Source organism: Panthera tigris, chromosome D1 (assembly GCF_018350195.1).
Source record: "Panthera tigris isolate Pti1 chromosome D1, P.tigris_Pti1_mat1.1, whole genome shotgun sequence".
Taxonomy (NCBI): Eukaryota; Metazoa; Chordata; class Mammalia; order Carnivora; family Felidae; genus Panthera; species Panthera tigris.
In genome coordinates this window covers 30,899,823-30,915,705 of record NC_056669.1, presented here as the reverse complement: position 1 = coordinate 30,915,705, position 15,883 = coordinate 30,899,823, and the positions used below count along the sequence as shown (strand labels likewise).

The window sequence follows — 15,883 nt, the reverse complement described above, 5'->3', positions numbered from 1 at the left end:
AAGCACCCGACTTTAGCTCAGATCATGATCTCACAGTTTGTGAGTTTGAGCCTCTCATCGGGCTCTGCACTGACAGCTCAGAGCCTGAAGCCTGCTTCAGATTTGATTCTCTTCTCTCTCTCTCTCTCTCTCTCTCTCTCTGTCTCTCTGTCTCTCTCAAAAATAAGATAAAAACATTTTAAACGTTTTTAAAAAGAAGAAAGAAAATATTAAAGATCAGAGTAGAAATAAATGAGAGACTAAAAACACAATAAAAAGATCAATGAAACTAAGAGCTGTTTTCTTTTTCAAGATTGACAAAATAGAAAAACCTTTGGGTAAACTTACCAAGAAGATAGAGGACTCATATAAATAAAATCAGAAATGAAAGAGGACATACAATTGATAGCACAAATATACAAGGAAAACAAGAGACTGCAATGAACAATTATATGCTAAAAAATTGGACAACCAAGATGAAATACATAAGTGTCTAGAAACATACAACCTGCCAAGGCTGAATGATGAAGATATAGAGAATCTAATACATCCCAATAAACAAAAGTCCAGAACCAGATGGATTAACTGGTGAATACTTCCAAACATTTAAAGAATAACTAATGCAAATCCTTTTCAAACTCTTCCAAAAAATATAAGGAGGGAATATTTTTAAAAACATTTTCCAAGGCCAACATTACCCTGATATCAAAACCAAGCATACTTCAAGAATAGAAAATAGTAAGCCAATATACCTGAAGAATGTATATCCAAAAATCTTCAACAAAATATTAGCAAACTGAGTTCAACAATACATTAAAAGAATCACTCACCATGATCAACTGGGATTTATCCCTACAATGCAAGAAGGTTTAACAACCACAAATCAAACAATGTAGAATAGAATTGAGAGCCCAGAAATAAATCCATGCATATATGGTCAATTAATTTATAACAAAGAAGCCAAGAATACAAAACGGGGAAAGAATATTCCCTTTGATAAATGGTGTTAGGAAAACAGGACACCCACATGTAGAAGAATGAAACTGGACCCCTATCTTATAACTTACACAAAGGCTAACTCAAAATAAATTAAATACTTGAATGTAAGACCCAAAACCATGGAATTCCTAAAAGAAAACATAGGCAGTAAGCTCCTTGACATTGGTCTTGGCAATGATTTTTGGATCTGACATCAAAAGCAAAGGCAACAAACAAAAAAATAAACAAGTGGTATCACATCAAACTAAACAGCTTCTGTTCAGCAAAGGAAACCATTAACAAAATGAAAAGGCAACCTACTTAATGGGATAAAATACTTGCAAATCATCTATCTGATAACCACTTAATATCCAAAATACCTAAAGAACTCATACAACTCAATAGCAAAAAAAACAAAAAAAAAAACAAAAAAAACAAAAAAAACCCCCAAATAGCTGATTAAAAACTGGGCAGAAGTTCTGAATAGACATTTTTCCAGAGAAGAAATATAGATAGGGAACAAATACATGGAAATATGCTCAACATCACTAATCATCCAGGGAAATGTGAATCAGAACCACAATGAGATATCATCTCGCACCGGTCAGAAAAACAAGAAATAAGTGTTGGTGATTATGTAGAGACAAGGGAACACAGTGTTGATGGGAATGTAATATCTGTGGAACCGCTATAGAAAACAATGCAGAGGTTCCTCAAAACATCAATAATAGAAATACCATATGATCTAGCAATTCCACATCTGGGTATTTATCATACAAAAATTAAAACACTAACTCAAAAAGATATACACACCCCCATGTTTATTGCAGCATTATGCAATAGCCAATGTATGAAAACAACCTAGGGGTCCATTGATGGATGAATGGATAAAGAAGATGTGCTATATATATGAGAATTTAAATATTTCAGCCATAAAGAAAAATGAAATCTTGCCATTTGTGACAATATGGATGGACCTGAGCGCATTGCACAAAGTGAAGTAAGTCAAATAGAGAAAGACAAACACCACATGATCTCACTTATATGTAGAATATTTTTTTAAAAAGTTAAAAACCAACAACAAAAAACAAAGCTCAGAGATACAGAGAACATACTGCTGGTTGCCAGATTGTGGGGGGGGTATGTAGTTGGGGGGTTGGGTGAAATAGGTAAAGGGGGTCAAAAAGTATAAATTTCTAGTTACAAAACAAATAAGTCATGGGGATGTAACACACAGCATGGTGACTATAATTGATAATACTGTATTCATATATGAACATTGCTGACAGTAGATCTTAAAAGTTCTCATCACAAGAAAAAAAATTGTTACCAAGTGTGGTATCGCATGTTAACTAGACTTATTATAGTGATTTTTTTCACAATATAGAAAAATATCAAATCATTATGTTATATACATGAAACTAATATAATATTATATGTCAATTATACCTCAGTAAAAAAAAGAAATCATAAAGGAAAAAAACAACCAAAAAATAATAATGAACACTTAGAAAAAAAAGAGGGGGAGAAAAACCTATGAGCACCCCTAAATGGGTAAATCCTAAACTGATACAATGATAGTTTTATCCTGAGTATGGTTATTCTCTTATCTTCAGTCATTTCTCATTGCCTTTTTAAAGATGTTCAAAAGAACATAGGGAAACATATTGAGCTAGCATCCCTGGGGGCCTGTGTGGGGTGGATCTTACACCTTTTTTTGGTAATCTTTATTTATATTTGAGAGAGCACAGGTAGGGGAGGGGTAGAGAGAGAGAGAGAGGGAGACACAGAATCTGAAGCAAGCCCCTGGCTCTGAACTGTCAACACAGAGACTAATGTGGGGCTCCAACTCACAAACCATGAGATCATGACCTGAGCAGAAGTCGGACACTTAACCAACTGAGCCACCCAGGCACCCTGGTGGGTCTTAGGCCTTTATGAAGGTTTTACCTACACAAATTCCACCACATGTTCTGAGGGAAAATTGGGGAGAATCCTCAGTAACTTTCTGTTACAGGTGAATTGCCCTCCCCCAATTCATATATTGAGGTCCTAACTTCCAGGACCTCAGAATGTGACTATATTTGGAGACAGGATTTTTAAAGAAGTAATTAAGTGAAAAAGAGGTCAGTAGGGTAAGCCATAATCCAAAATGAGTGGTGTCTATAAAAAATGGAAATTTAAATACATACAAGAATAGAGGAAAGACCATGTGAAGACACAAGGAGGAGAAGATGACCATCTACAGGCCAAGGAGAGAATCTCAGATAGAAACAACTCTGTGGGCACCTTGATCTTTGACATCTAAGCCTCTAGAATTTTGAAAAGATACATGTCCATTGTTTAAGCACCTAGTCTGTCGTGTTCTATTATTGCAGGCCAAGGAAACTAGTACAGATTTTGGTACCAAGAAATGGGGTACTGCAGTGACTTGTTATTAGTTAACAAATACCTAAAGATATGGAAGTGGCTTTGGAACTGGGTAATGGGTAGAGGCTGGATGAACCTTGAAGTACATGCTTTTAAAAAAAAAAGCCTAGATTTCCTTGAAGGGAATGTAAATAGAAATATGGACTTAAAGGCAATTTTGGTGAGAGCTCAGAAAAATATGAGGAGAGCTGGAGAGAGAGCTTGTATCATCATAGAGAATAAAAATGTCATCATAAACAGATTGTTGTTAGAAATATGAATGTTAATGATGCTTCTGATGAGATCTCAGGTGGAAATGAGTAAATGTTATTAGAAAATGGAAAGGAGGGGCGCCTGGGTGGCGCAGTCGGTTAAGCGTCCGACTTCAGCCAGGTCACGATCTCGCGGTCCGTGAGTTCGAGCCCCGCATCAGGCTCTGGGCTGATGGCTCGGAGCCTGGAGCCTGTTTCCGATTCTGTGTCTCCCTCTCTCTCTGCCCCTCCCCAGTTCATGCTCTGTCTCTCTCTGTCCCAAAAATAAAAAAATAAAAAACGTTGAAAAAAAAAAAAAAAAAAAAAAAAAAAAGAAAATGGAAAGGAAAGTCGATCCTTCTTATAAAATGGCAAATAACTTGGATAAATAGAGTTCTAATATTTTGTGGAAAGCAGAACTTGCAATTGATGAACCTCAATATTTAGATGAGGAGATTCCTAAGAAAATGTTGATGGGCATGGCCTGGTTTCTCCCTGTTCCTTATAGTGAAATATAAGAAGACAGAGATAAATTGAGGAAGGAATTTTTTTAATATGAAATTTATTGTCAAATTGGTTTCCATACAACACCCAGTGCTCATCCCAACAGATGCCCTCCTCAATACCCCTCACCCACACTCCCCTCCCTCCCACCCCCCATCAACCCTCAGTTTATTCTCAGTTTTTAAGAGTCTCTTATGTTTTGGCTCCCTCCCTCTCTAACCTTTTTTTTTTTTTTCTTCTCCTCCCCCATGGTCTTCTCTTAAGTTTCTCAGGATCCACATAGGAGTGAAAACGTATGCTATCTGTCTTTCTCTGTATGACTTATTTCACTTAGCATAACACTCTCCAGTTCCATCCACATTGTTACAAAAAGCCATATTTCATTCTTTCTCATTGCCAAGTAGAATTCCATTGTGTATATAAACCACAATTTCTTTATCCATTCATCAGTTGATGGACATTTGGGCTCTTTCCATAATTTGGCTATTGTTGAAAGTGCTGCTATAAACATTGGGGTACAAGTGCCCCTATGCATCAGCACTCCTGTATCCCTTGGGAAAATTCCTATCAGTGCTTTTGGTGGGTCATAGGGTAGATCTATTTTTAATTTTTTGAGGACTCCACACTTTTCCAGAGAGGCTGCACCAGTTTGCATTCCCACCAACAGTGCAAGAGGGTTCCCGTTTCTCCACATCCTTGCCAGCATCTATAGTCTCTGAATGAAACTAGACCACTTTCTTACACCATTCACAGAAATATACTCAAAATGGATAACGGACCTGAATGTGAGACAGGAAACCATCAAAACCGTAGATGAGAAAGCAGGAAAAAACCTCTCTGACCTCAGCCACAGCAACTTCTTACTTGACACATCCCCAAAGGCAAGGGAATTAAAAGCAAAAATGAACTATTGGGACCTCATGAAGATAAAAAGCTTACTCACTGCAAAGGAAACAATCAACAAAACTAAAGGCAACCAATGGAATGGGAAAAGATATTTGCAAATGACCTATCGGACAAAGGGCTAGTATCCAAAATCTATGAAGAACTTACCAAACCCAACACCCAAAAAACAAAGAATCCAGTGAAGAAATAGGAAGAAAACATGAATAGACGCTTCTCTAAAGAAGACATCCAGATGGCCAACAGGCACATGAAAAGATGCTCAATGTCACTCCTCATCAGGGAAATACAAACCAAAACCACACTCAGATACCACCTCACACCAGTCAAAGTGGCTAAGAGGAAGGAATTGTTAAGCAAAAAAGGAACATGGGGCACCTGGGTGGCTCAGTCAGTTAAGCTCAGGTCATGATCTCACAGTCCATGGATTCAAGCCTCACATCAGGCTCTGTGCTGACAGCTCAGAGCCTGGAGCCTCCTTCGGATTCTGTGTCTCCTTGTCTCTCTGCCTCTGCCCCACTCATGCTCAGTCTCTCTCTCTCTCCCTCTCTCTCTCAAAAATAAATAAACATTAATTTTTTTTTAAAGGAACCAGAACCTGAAGATTTGTAAAATTCTTGGCCTATGTATATTGTAAAACAATGAGAAAGTGTGATTACAGAATATCGAGGATGTGGCTGGACAATCATTTGCTACAGAGGTTGTTGGTGTATGGCTGATGGATCCATTCAGCCATATCAACAGAAGCCAGAAATAGAGATGGAGCTATCTAGGAAAGATGTAAGGATGACCCTCTTGTCTAATGGCTTGGACTCCCATGAATTGTACAGGAGGCCAACAGATTTTTAAAAATTTCATTCTAGCAGAAATGCTACTTGCTTGGACTGAAGGTGGCAGAGCTGAGACAAAATGAAGGAAAGATGTCAGACTTCTGAGATTCTACAGGATGTGTCAATAGAGCTTGTCACAGACTTTGAGTCTGGAGTTCTCTCTTGTCCAGCAAGAGAGCAGATGCAGAATTGAATACGAGAGAGGCTAATGTCTGGGAGGAGACAAGAGCCCCAAACTGGGGTTTTGTCTCTGTATTTATTGAGCTTTCAAGGTTTTACATTTGTGGTGAACATACAGAAGAAAACAAATAAAATAGTGACTATTAACTTGTGTGTGTAAGAAGCAAAGGGTTTTGGGGCGGGCGGGTGGTGAGTGGTGTTTGAAGTTGAGATTAAAGCACAATGATATATTGGCACCAGATGCCAGATGGACAGTTTCTCTGTGGGCGATACAGCCAAGTAGCTGTTATCTCTAAAGTTTAAGATTGCTGGAGCATGCTGCCTCAAGGTTAACAAGGCACCCTTTTCACTAGCTAATCTTGGGTGCTTTTGCCCCATAGCTTTCTACCTCTAATTTTTCTTGGACATTTTCACCCTGGGGAGGCGGCTTTTCACCCTAAGCCTTGTTTTGCTTGATGACTAACCTTGGGCGCTTTTGCCCTGTGGCAGTTTTCTGCTGTAAGCCTTGTTAACCCATTGGTGCAGGCATACAGAATTCTTAAACTTATTTCCCACAAGAGCTATGGGGCTACAAACATGCATTACCCTTCAAAAAAAAAAAAAGAGGAATGACCCTGAAGGTGGTTGAGAGGTCAGCAGGCCAGCATTACTACTGTGGGAACAGAGGGCATAGGCTCAGTGGATGAGGATGTCATGTCTTTTTCTTGGTTCCAGAGGAGTCAGGACCACTGCGCAGGGCTGAGGATGTGGGGCTGTCACCCAGGTGGACCTGAAAGGAGGCCCATCCTGGTAGACACAGAGAACAGAGAATTATTATTGTCTTAAAATCTAATTATTATTCTGAAGCCTTAAAATCTAATGTAATTGACCCTACAAGGTTTTGTACTTGTTTAGGAACCGTGACCCCTTTCTTCTTTTCAATTTCTCCCTTTTCAAATGGATTGTCTGTCCTATGTCTGTCCTACATTGTATTTTGGAAGCAGATAACTTGCTACCTGGTTCCACAAGTTCACACTTGAAGAAGCACTTTACCTAGGATGAATAATATCTGGAGTATCATCTCTACCTGACTTAGATGATATTTAGATGAGATTTTGGACTCAGAACTGATGCTGAAATGAAAAAAAAAATTGGACGTTGGGTCTCCTGGGATGAGGTTAATATATTTTGCATGCAGAAGGACCTGAATCTGGGTGAGGGCAGAAAGTTATGGGCTGAATTGTGCCACCACCTCCCCCCATTTATACTGAAATTCTAATCCCTAGTACCTCGGAAAATGACTATATTTGGGAAAAGTGTATTTAAACAGGAAAATGTTTAATTTTAGGTTAAATGTTTTGGAAAATGTTTAGTTAAGATTAAATGAAATTATTAGGGTGGGCCCTAATCCAATACCACTAGTATCCTTATAAGAAGAGATTAGCATTCAGACATACACAGAGGGACAACTTTGTGGCGATGCAGGGTGAAGTCAGCCACTTACAGGCCAAGGAGAACAGCCTCAGAAGAAACAAATCCTTCTGACACCTTGATCTCAGATTCTAGCCTCCAGAACTGTGAGAAGATAAATGTTGTTTAAGCCACCAAGTCTGCAGTACTTTGATTTCATTCCTGGTACTGGTTGGGGAAGGGGAGCAGCAGCCACTACCAAATCTCCCACAGCCCTCATTTCTAGGGAACAAAAGCCTTAATCTGCAGAGACAAGAGCAAGAAAAGCTGTCATCTTAGGGCACTGGTGAAAACCTGCTTCCTGGAAACAGAAGCAGGAAAAAAAACTACAAAACAAACCACTAGTGTTGGGAGAAGAGTAAGAAACTATGCGGGGCCTGGAACTGCAGCTCAGGGAGAAACAGGAGCATTTGCAAAGGTCAGCCCCTCAGACCCAGGCACATGGTGACTAAGACCAAGGCTCAACCAGAACATCAGGGAATGCATTCCTTCCCTCACCATCAGGCTAACCAGTGTAGAGAATAGATAACATGCAGTAGAGCTAGCAGTGCTGAGAAGAACAGACTCTCTCTGGGGTACAATGCAAAGGGAAGAACCAAAGCCAAGGGGAGCTCAGACATAGAGATGGTACTAGAGGAATTTGAAGCCTATGATGCAAGGAGGATAAACTTAGCAATAACAAACTTCAAATTTAGCCCAATTCCCTACTAAATTAACACAAAAGCCCCACATTAAAAGCCTAGCAGGGGGCACCTGGGTGGCTCAGGCGGACTCTTGATTTTGGCACAGGTCATGATATCATGGCTCATCAGTTCAAGCTCTGTGTTCGGCTCTGTGCTGACAGTGCACAGCCTGCTTGGGATTCTCTCTCTCCTTCTCTCTCTGCCCCTCCTCCATGCATTCTCACTCTCTTTCTCTCTCTCTCCCTCTCTCTCAAAATAAATAAATAAACTTAAAATAAAAAGCCTAGCAGAAAGACATGCTTATGTCAAAGACAATATCTATGTCCCACACAAGATGTTCCATTTTCATTAAAAAACTATGAGTCATACGAAAAGGCAAGGAAAAAAACATACTTTGAAGAGACAAAGCAATAATCAAGAACAGTCTCAGATAGGACACAGATGTTGTAATTAAACAGTGAATTTAAAATAGGCATTTATCCACGGGAGATGGGTGTGCTGGTTCGAAGGGACACATACACCCCCATGTTTATAGCAGCACTATCAACAATAGCCAAAGTATGGAAAGAGCCCAAATGTCCATCAATGGAAGAATGGATAAAGAAAATGTGGTATATATATATATATATATATATATATATATATATATATATAATGGAGTATTACTCGGCAATCAAAAAGAATGAAATCTTGCCATTTGCAACTATGTGGATGGAACTGGAGGGTATTAGGCTAAGTGAAATTAGTCAGAGAAAGACAAAAATCATATGACTTCACTCATATGAGGACTTTAGGAGGCAAAACAGATGAACATAAGGGAAGGGAAACAAAAATAATATAAAAACAGGGAGGGGGGCAAAACAGAAGAGACTCATAAATATGGAGAACAAACTGAGGGTTACTAAAGGGGTTGTGGGAGGGGGGGATGGGCTAAATGGGTAAGAGGCACTAAGGAATCTACTCCTGAAATCAATGTTGCACTATATGGTAACTAATTTGGATATAAATTTAAACAAATTTTAAAAATGTTAAAAAAAATAAAATAATGATGATTAATATGATAAAGGTTGCAATAGAAACAGGTAGATACCATGCAAAATAATATGGGTAATTTTAGCTGAGAGATGGAAGCTATAGGAATGGAATTGAAAAACTAGAAATCAAAAACACAGTAACAGAAATGAGGAAGTCCTTCAGTGAGCTCACTGGTGAAGTCAACAAAGGAGAAGAATGAATCAGTGTACTTAAAGAGAAGCTAATAGAAATCAACCAAACTGAACTTAAAAATAAAGAGAAAAAGAGTAGGGGGAAAAACAGCATCCAAGCAGTTTGAGACAATATTAAATGATCTAATGTACACATAATTGGACCTGCAGAAGAAGAAAGAGAGAAGAGAGGAAATATTTGAATAAGTAATGGTTGACAATTTTCTAAAATTAATTACAGACACCAAACCACAGATCCATTCTGTGAGAATATCAAGCAGGATAAACTCTAAGAAGCAAACCACACCTAAGTATATTATACTCAAGCTTCTAAAAGCTACAGACAATGAGAAAATTCTGAAGGCAGTCAGAGAATAAAAGACAAATTACCTGCAAAAGCCACAGATAAGAATTAATATCAGAAACCATGAAAACAAAAACAAAAACAAAACAAACAAAAAAACCCCACAATAGAATGTCATCTTTAAAATGAGTATTTAGGAATATATTATTGTAAGATATTATTACTACATGTGAAGCAGTTCACTATTTGAAAGTACTTTCAGATTAATTTAACATGTATATTTCAAATCCTTGGGCAACAGCTAAAACTTAAAACCTGAGAAAAGAAATTAGTCCATAGAGGAGATAAAATTTAATCATAAAAACTGCTCAATTAACTGAAGGGGGATAAAAAAGGAACATAACAAATGGGACAAATAGAAAAGAATTAGCAAGATGATAGATTTTAATCCAACTATATCAATAATCACTTTAAACGTGAATTATCTAACCATATCAGTTAAGAGACAAAAACTGTCAGGTTGAATCTTTAAAAATGTAATACAGGGGCGCCTGGGTGGCTCAGTCGGTTAAGCATCCAACTTTGGCTCAGGTCATGATCTCGCAGTTCGTGAGTTCGAGCCCCGCGTCAGGCTCTGTGCTGACAGCTCGGAGCCTGGAGCCTGCTTCACATTCTGCGTCTCCCTCTCTCTCTGCCCCTTCCCTGCTCATGCTCTGTCTCTCTCTGTCTCAAAAATAAATAAACATTAAAAAAAATTTTTTTAATGTAATACATAATTATATGCTATCTACAAGAAATCCACTTTAAATACAAATACTTAAAAAAAGGTAAAAAGTAAAAAGATAAAGAAAGATACAGAATGCAAACACTAACCAAAAGAAAGGTAGAATAGCTATATTTATATCAGCCAAAGCAGACCTCAAAACAAGGAACAGAGGGACGCCTGGGTGGCTCAGTCAGTTAAGACTCCAACTCTTGATTTCAGTTCAGGTCATGATCTCATGGTTCATGAGATTGAGGCCTGTGTCAAGCTTTGCACTGACAGCATGGAGTCTGCTTGGGGTTCTCTCTGTCCCCCTCTCACTCTGCCCCTCACTCACTCACTCTCTCTCAAAATAAATAAATAAACATTTTTTTAAAAACAACATTAAAGGAATTCACCCAAGAGATACACAAGTGCTGATCCATAGGGGCACTTGCACCCCAATGTTTACAGCAGCACTTTCAACAATAGCCAAATTATGGAAAGAGCCTAAATGTCCATCAACTGACAATGGATAAAGAAGATGTGGTTTATATATACAATGGAATACTCCTTGGCAATGAGAAAGAATGAAATCAGGCCATTTGCAGCAATGCGGATGGAACTGGAGGGTATTATGCTAAGTGAATCAGGCAGAGAAAGACAGATACCATATGTTTTCACTCTTATGTGGATCCTGAGAAACTTAACAGAGAACCATGGTAAACTTCTAGTTACACGGACCGAGATAAAAAGATGAAAAGAGAAGACACGAAGTTACTAATATGGGGAATGAAAGAAGGGCCACCACTACCAACAACAAAGACATACAAGGATATCAACAAAATATCACAAACAATTCTGTGACCATTAATTCATAAACTTAGATGAAATAGAATAGAATAAATCCTTGAAAGACATAAACTACTAAAACTCGCTCAAGAAGAAATAATCTAAATGGTGCTACATCTATTAGAGAAAAGAAATTTCTAGTTAAAAGTCTTTTAAAAAAGAAAACTTCAGAGGCGCCTGAGTGGCTCAGTTGGTTAAGCATCTGACTTTGGCGTAGGTCATGATCTTACTGTTTCGTGGGTTCAAGCCCCGCATCCAGCTCTGTGCTGACATCTCAGAGCCTGGAGCCTGCTTCAAATTCTGTGTATTCCTCTCTTTCTTCCCATCCTGACTCATTCTCTCTCTCTCTCACTCTCTCTCGCTCTCTCAGATAAATAAACACTTAAAAATTTAAAAAAAAAAAAAAAGGAAACTTCCGGTCCAGACGGTTTCACTGGTGGATTTTACCAAACATTAAATAAGAAATGCTATCAATTCTGTACAATTTCTTCCAGAAAATAGGAAAGGAACCCATTACTCTGATTCTAAAATAAAGACATTTCAATAAAAGAAAACCAAAGACCAATATTCCTCGTGAACATGGAAGCAAAACTTCTCAATAAGACATGAACGAATTGAATCCAGCAGTATATAAAATGATAATACAGGGGCACCTGGGTGGCTCAGTCGGTTAAGTGGCCGACTTCAGCTCAGGTCATGATCTCACGGTCAGTGAGTTCGAGCCCCGCGTCGGGCTCTGTGCTGACATCTCGGAGCCTGGAGCCTGTTTCAGATTCTTTGTCTCCCTCTCTCTGACCCTCCCCCGTTCATGCTCTGTCTCTCTCTGTCTCAAAAATAAATAAACGTTAAAAAAATTTTTTTTAAATGATAATACAATTGAGTAGGATTATTCCCAGGAATACAAGACTGAATCAAACTTTAAAATTAATGTTAGCCATATTAGTTACAAAGAAGGACATATGAGAAAAACTGCATGAACTTTGGCTTTGTCTATGACCTTAGACATAGGATACAAGAGCATGATACAAGCCAAGATACTTGGCTATCAAAAGGAATCAGGTACTGATTCATGCTACAGTACAGATGAAAATTAAAAACATCAAGCAAGAAGCCAGATGCAAAAGACTAGTAACTGTATGATTCCATTTATATTATATGTCTAGAAAAGACAAATTTATAGCGATGGAAAGCAGACCAGTGTTTGCCTAGGGCTGGAGATGGCAACAGGGGATTTACCATAAATGAAGATGAGAAAATTCTTTAGATTGTGGGAATGGTTATAAAAATCTATATTGAATTGTATATTTATAATGGGTGAATTTAATGGTGTATAAATTATATTTCAACAAAGCTACTTTTAAAAAAAGTGACAAGAGAAAAAGAACCAACAGCAAAAAAGAGACTTATTACAGCAATTAAAAACTAGATAACCATAGATCCAGCTCTGGCAGAGTCCCTTCTTTTTACTAGGTCAAAAGCTGTGTAGAAATTAGTGAGAAGAGGAAATAAGATCAATTTGTTCTTTAATTAAAACTTGTGTAGGAGGGTATAGGGCACTGGAGGAAGCACCATGGGGCCAAGTGCCATACTCTGCAGGACTGAAGAAGGATTTCCTGTATAAGCGAGAAGAGCAGAGAGGGCTGGGCCTGGAAAGGAAGATTGCATCAGGTCACACCAGGCTTTGCAGGCTATGGCATGGGTTTTGGATTATGCTGGGAACAAAAGGAGACCCAGGAAAGTGTGTTAAGCAGAGGAAACTATAATCACGTTTGGTCTGTAAGAGCTCGATCCAGCTGTTATGTGGAGAAAGGATATAATCCTCAAAGGCATGGACTATGGTTTGTCCATCCTTGAAACTATTACAGGGTACCACCCACTGAGAGGAAACTGGAGCTACTCAATCCATGGTTGTTAATGAATTCATGTACAATAGTCATTCATTCCCATAATTTGCAGAGTCTGGCTGAAAAAGGCTGACTCTGACAAAGCTATGTATGAGCCCTCTGTCAGCAATGTATTTAGCCCATTTCTGAGGTCTGTCTTTGGAGAAGAAAAAGAACATCATCTCCCTCTGACTTATGTCACATAATCCCCTCTTCCTCCCTCTGATCATCTCCATAAGGTGCTTCACTAACAGTGGTGATAGAAGCAGGACTTACTCCTCATTCCCCATGACAAAAGGCATAAGCTCCCCAAATTGCTTTGGAACCCAACTGAGGCTCTGGGGAGATGGGGAGCAGGGAAGCAGAAGTCTTTTTGCTAAGCCTGCTGTTCTCACTCAGTACCAGGTGCACAGGCTAAGGAGATTTGGGCAGGCAAAGGAGCAAAGACTCTTCATCTTTAAGACAGCCTTACCTGCACCTGGGAAAGCTGCTTGAAATCATTCATCTGAAATGTGTTCATATTGATGGTGGCCAGAACTAAAGAGAGAAGAGACAGGTGCTGAATGAGGTACTGTGACAGTGCCACCAGGGAATGGTTGGAGGCCCACACCTTGTACACAGAAGGAATTTGGGCCAAGTAACAAGGATGAGACACTACTTTTATTCCACTTTGCAAAGTACAAAAGGCTGCCACACATGTCCTGATATCACTGGACACTTGTAAGGACAATGCAAGATAAGAAGGGTAGGTAAGGGGTGCCTGGGTGGCTCAGTCAGTTAAGCGTCCAACTTTAGTTCAGGTCATGATCTCACAGTTTGTGGATTTGAGCCCCAACTTGGGATCCATGCTGACAGTGCAGAGCCTGCTTAGGAGTCTCTGATTGTCCCTCTCCCACCTGCACTTTCTCTCTCAAAATAAATAAATACACTTAATTTTTTTTTAAAGGCAGTTAAAATTAACCATATTTTTTGTAGAAAACTAGAACAGGACAAGATCATATAACTTGATTAGACCTAGGAACTGAACACAGGTTTGCTGACCCAAGTTCAGCACACTTCCCAGTGTACTATAATAATGTGGAGAAGAGGGGCTCAGTTGGTTAAGTGTGCAACTCTTGATTTGGGCTCAGGTCAACTCAATTCTGTGAGTTGGAGCCCACATCGGGCTCTGTGCTGACAGTGCAGAGCTTACTTGGGATTCTCCCTCTTTGCCCTTCCCCTGCTTGCGCTCTCTGTCTAAGAATAAATATATAAACTTAAAAAATAAATTCCTAGAAAAATAATGTGAGGAAGAGCCACCAAAAAGGAGCGGAGAAAAGTGGTATAAAGAAGTAACTAGTCTTGAGCTAAGGACTACCTGACAGATACTCCCCTGGGCTCATATGGCTGTTTATAATACCTTGGTCACTTCCCTCACTATCATCATCTTATGATTCTGGTCTGAACTGTTCTGTTACTTGACTCTCTATGATGAACTCTACTCCAAGTCCACAGTGAGTGGACTTCAAGATCCCAGACTGGGGCTTGGCCTAGGCAGCCTTCCTGACACACATCTATCTTCTGTTTCTCCATGTGGCTCTCCATGTTAGTGGAGAAGACCTGGATTCTAAGCCATGCCCAATACCAATATGAATTCTTAGCCCACAGAAAAATTATGAAAGACAAAAAAGTGTATTGAGGCCAGAAGAGCTTGTCTGTTTAAAGACAAGAAGGGCAAGGGAGAGAGTTAGGGTTGGTAAGTGGACTCTTCACTTGGACCTTGAGTCCTCATTCATTGTAATACCAAATTTCTGGAGTCCACTTCAATGAACATGGGAGAGACATCAGAGATATAGTTGGTTCTTTCTGAGGCTTGTTGAATATTCAAGCTGGCTGGCGAAGGGCCTCAATTCTTACTCAAAATGAGTCTAAATTTATACCTCCTTCTATGTAGCCTTTTAGCACGTGTTTTGCATCATCCGAGGTCATGAGCAGTTCCACAATCCCTCTTTCCAGCAGGGCCTGTTGGGAAAACTGACAAAATGAATCTACTTCCTTTGCTCCCATGGGAAGAAGGAAACATAAGGAAATTAGGAAACAAATACAGCTTGGGCTTGCTTGGACAGCATGTGAGCTAGAGAGAGGTTTGAGTTTAGAGTCTGACCATCTGCAATTCAGTAAATTAGGGGAATGTTGTTTGGTCTCTGTCTCAGCCTGTGTTGATCCCGGGAACCACAAGAGCAGCTAAGTATGGGTTCTGACATCCATGGCCACTGCCTCAAGGGGAAAAGCAAAAGGCTGAGTTTTATGAGGAAACACTTGAGGGAAACTCTAAATCCAAGAGAAAAAGAGAAGGCTTTCTCTTGAAGGGGAGAGTCCAAGGCTGTGGGGATCGCAGATAAATTTTGTAAAGTTTGGGTCCTACCCAGACACTAAAAGGAAGCAAGGAAGCCTGCCATGGCTTCAAAGAAGGGGGAATCTAATTTGCAAATTATATCTACTAAAGGCAGAGGAGCAGACACGTGGCCAGAGGGCAAAAGGACTTTGTGTTTTCTTTGTTAACTTCATGCCTGGCCCTGGGAGAAAAGTCAAGTGGCAAATTCTGAAAATCAAGAAAAAGCAATGCTAGCTGAATGACATTAATTTGGGGAGATCTGATGTGATGCCCCTGAGAAAAATTAGGGAGGGGAATCCCTCACAGAACTTGTCCAGTACCAGAGGCTACAGCTGCAGGGCCAGAGCCAGGATGTAT

The 15,883-nt window shown here is 39.4% G+C and overlaps 1 protein-coding gene across 1 annotated transcript in view; it reads right to left on the bottom strand.

Moving 5' to 3' along the window:
* The window catches only part of LOC102952066 (beta-galactosidase-1-like protein 3), a 57,756-nt gene that overhangs the window by 23,596 nt on the left and 18,277 nt on the right, over window positions 1-15,883 (bottom strand). Inside the window, 2 exon segments of the mRNA XM_042958481.1 lie at window positions 13,625-13,689; window positions 15,072-15,153. Of these exon segments, the coding sequence (XP_042814415.1) occupies window positions 13,625-13,689; window positions 15,072-15,153 (147 nt within the window).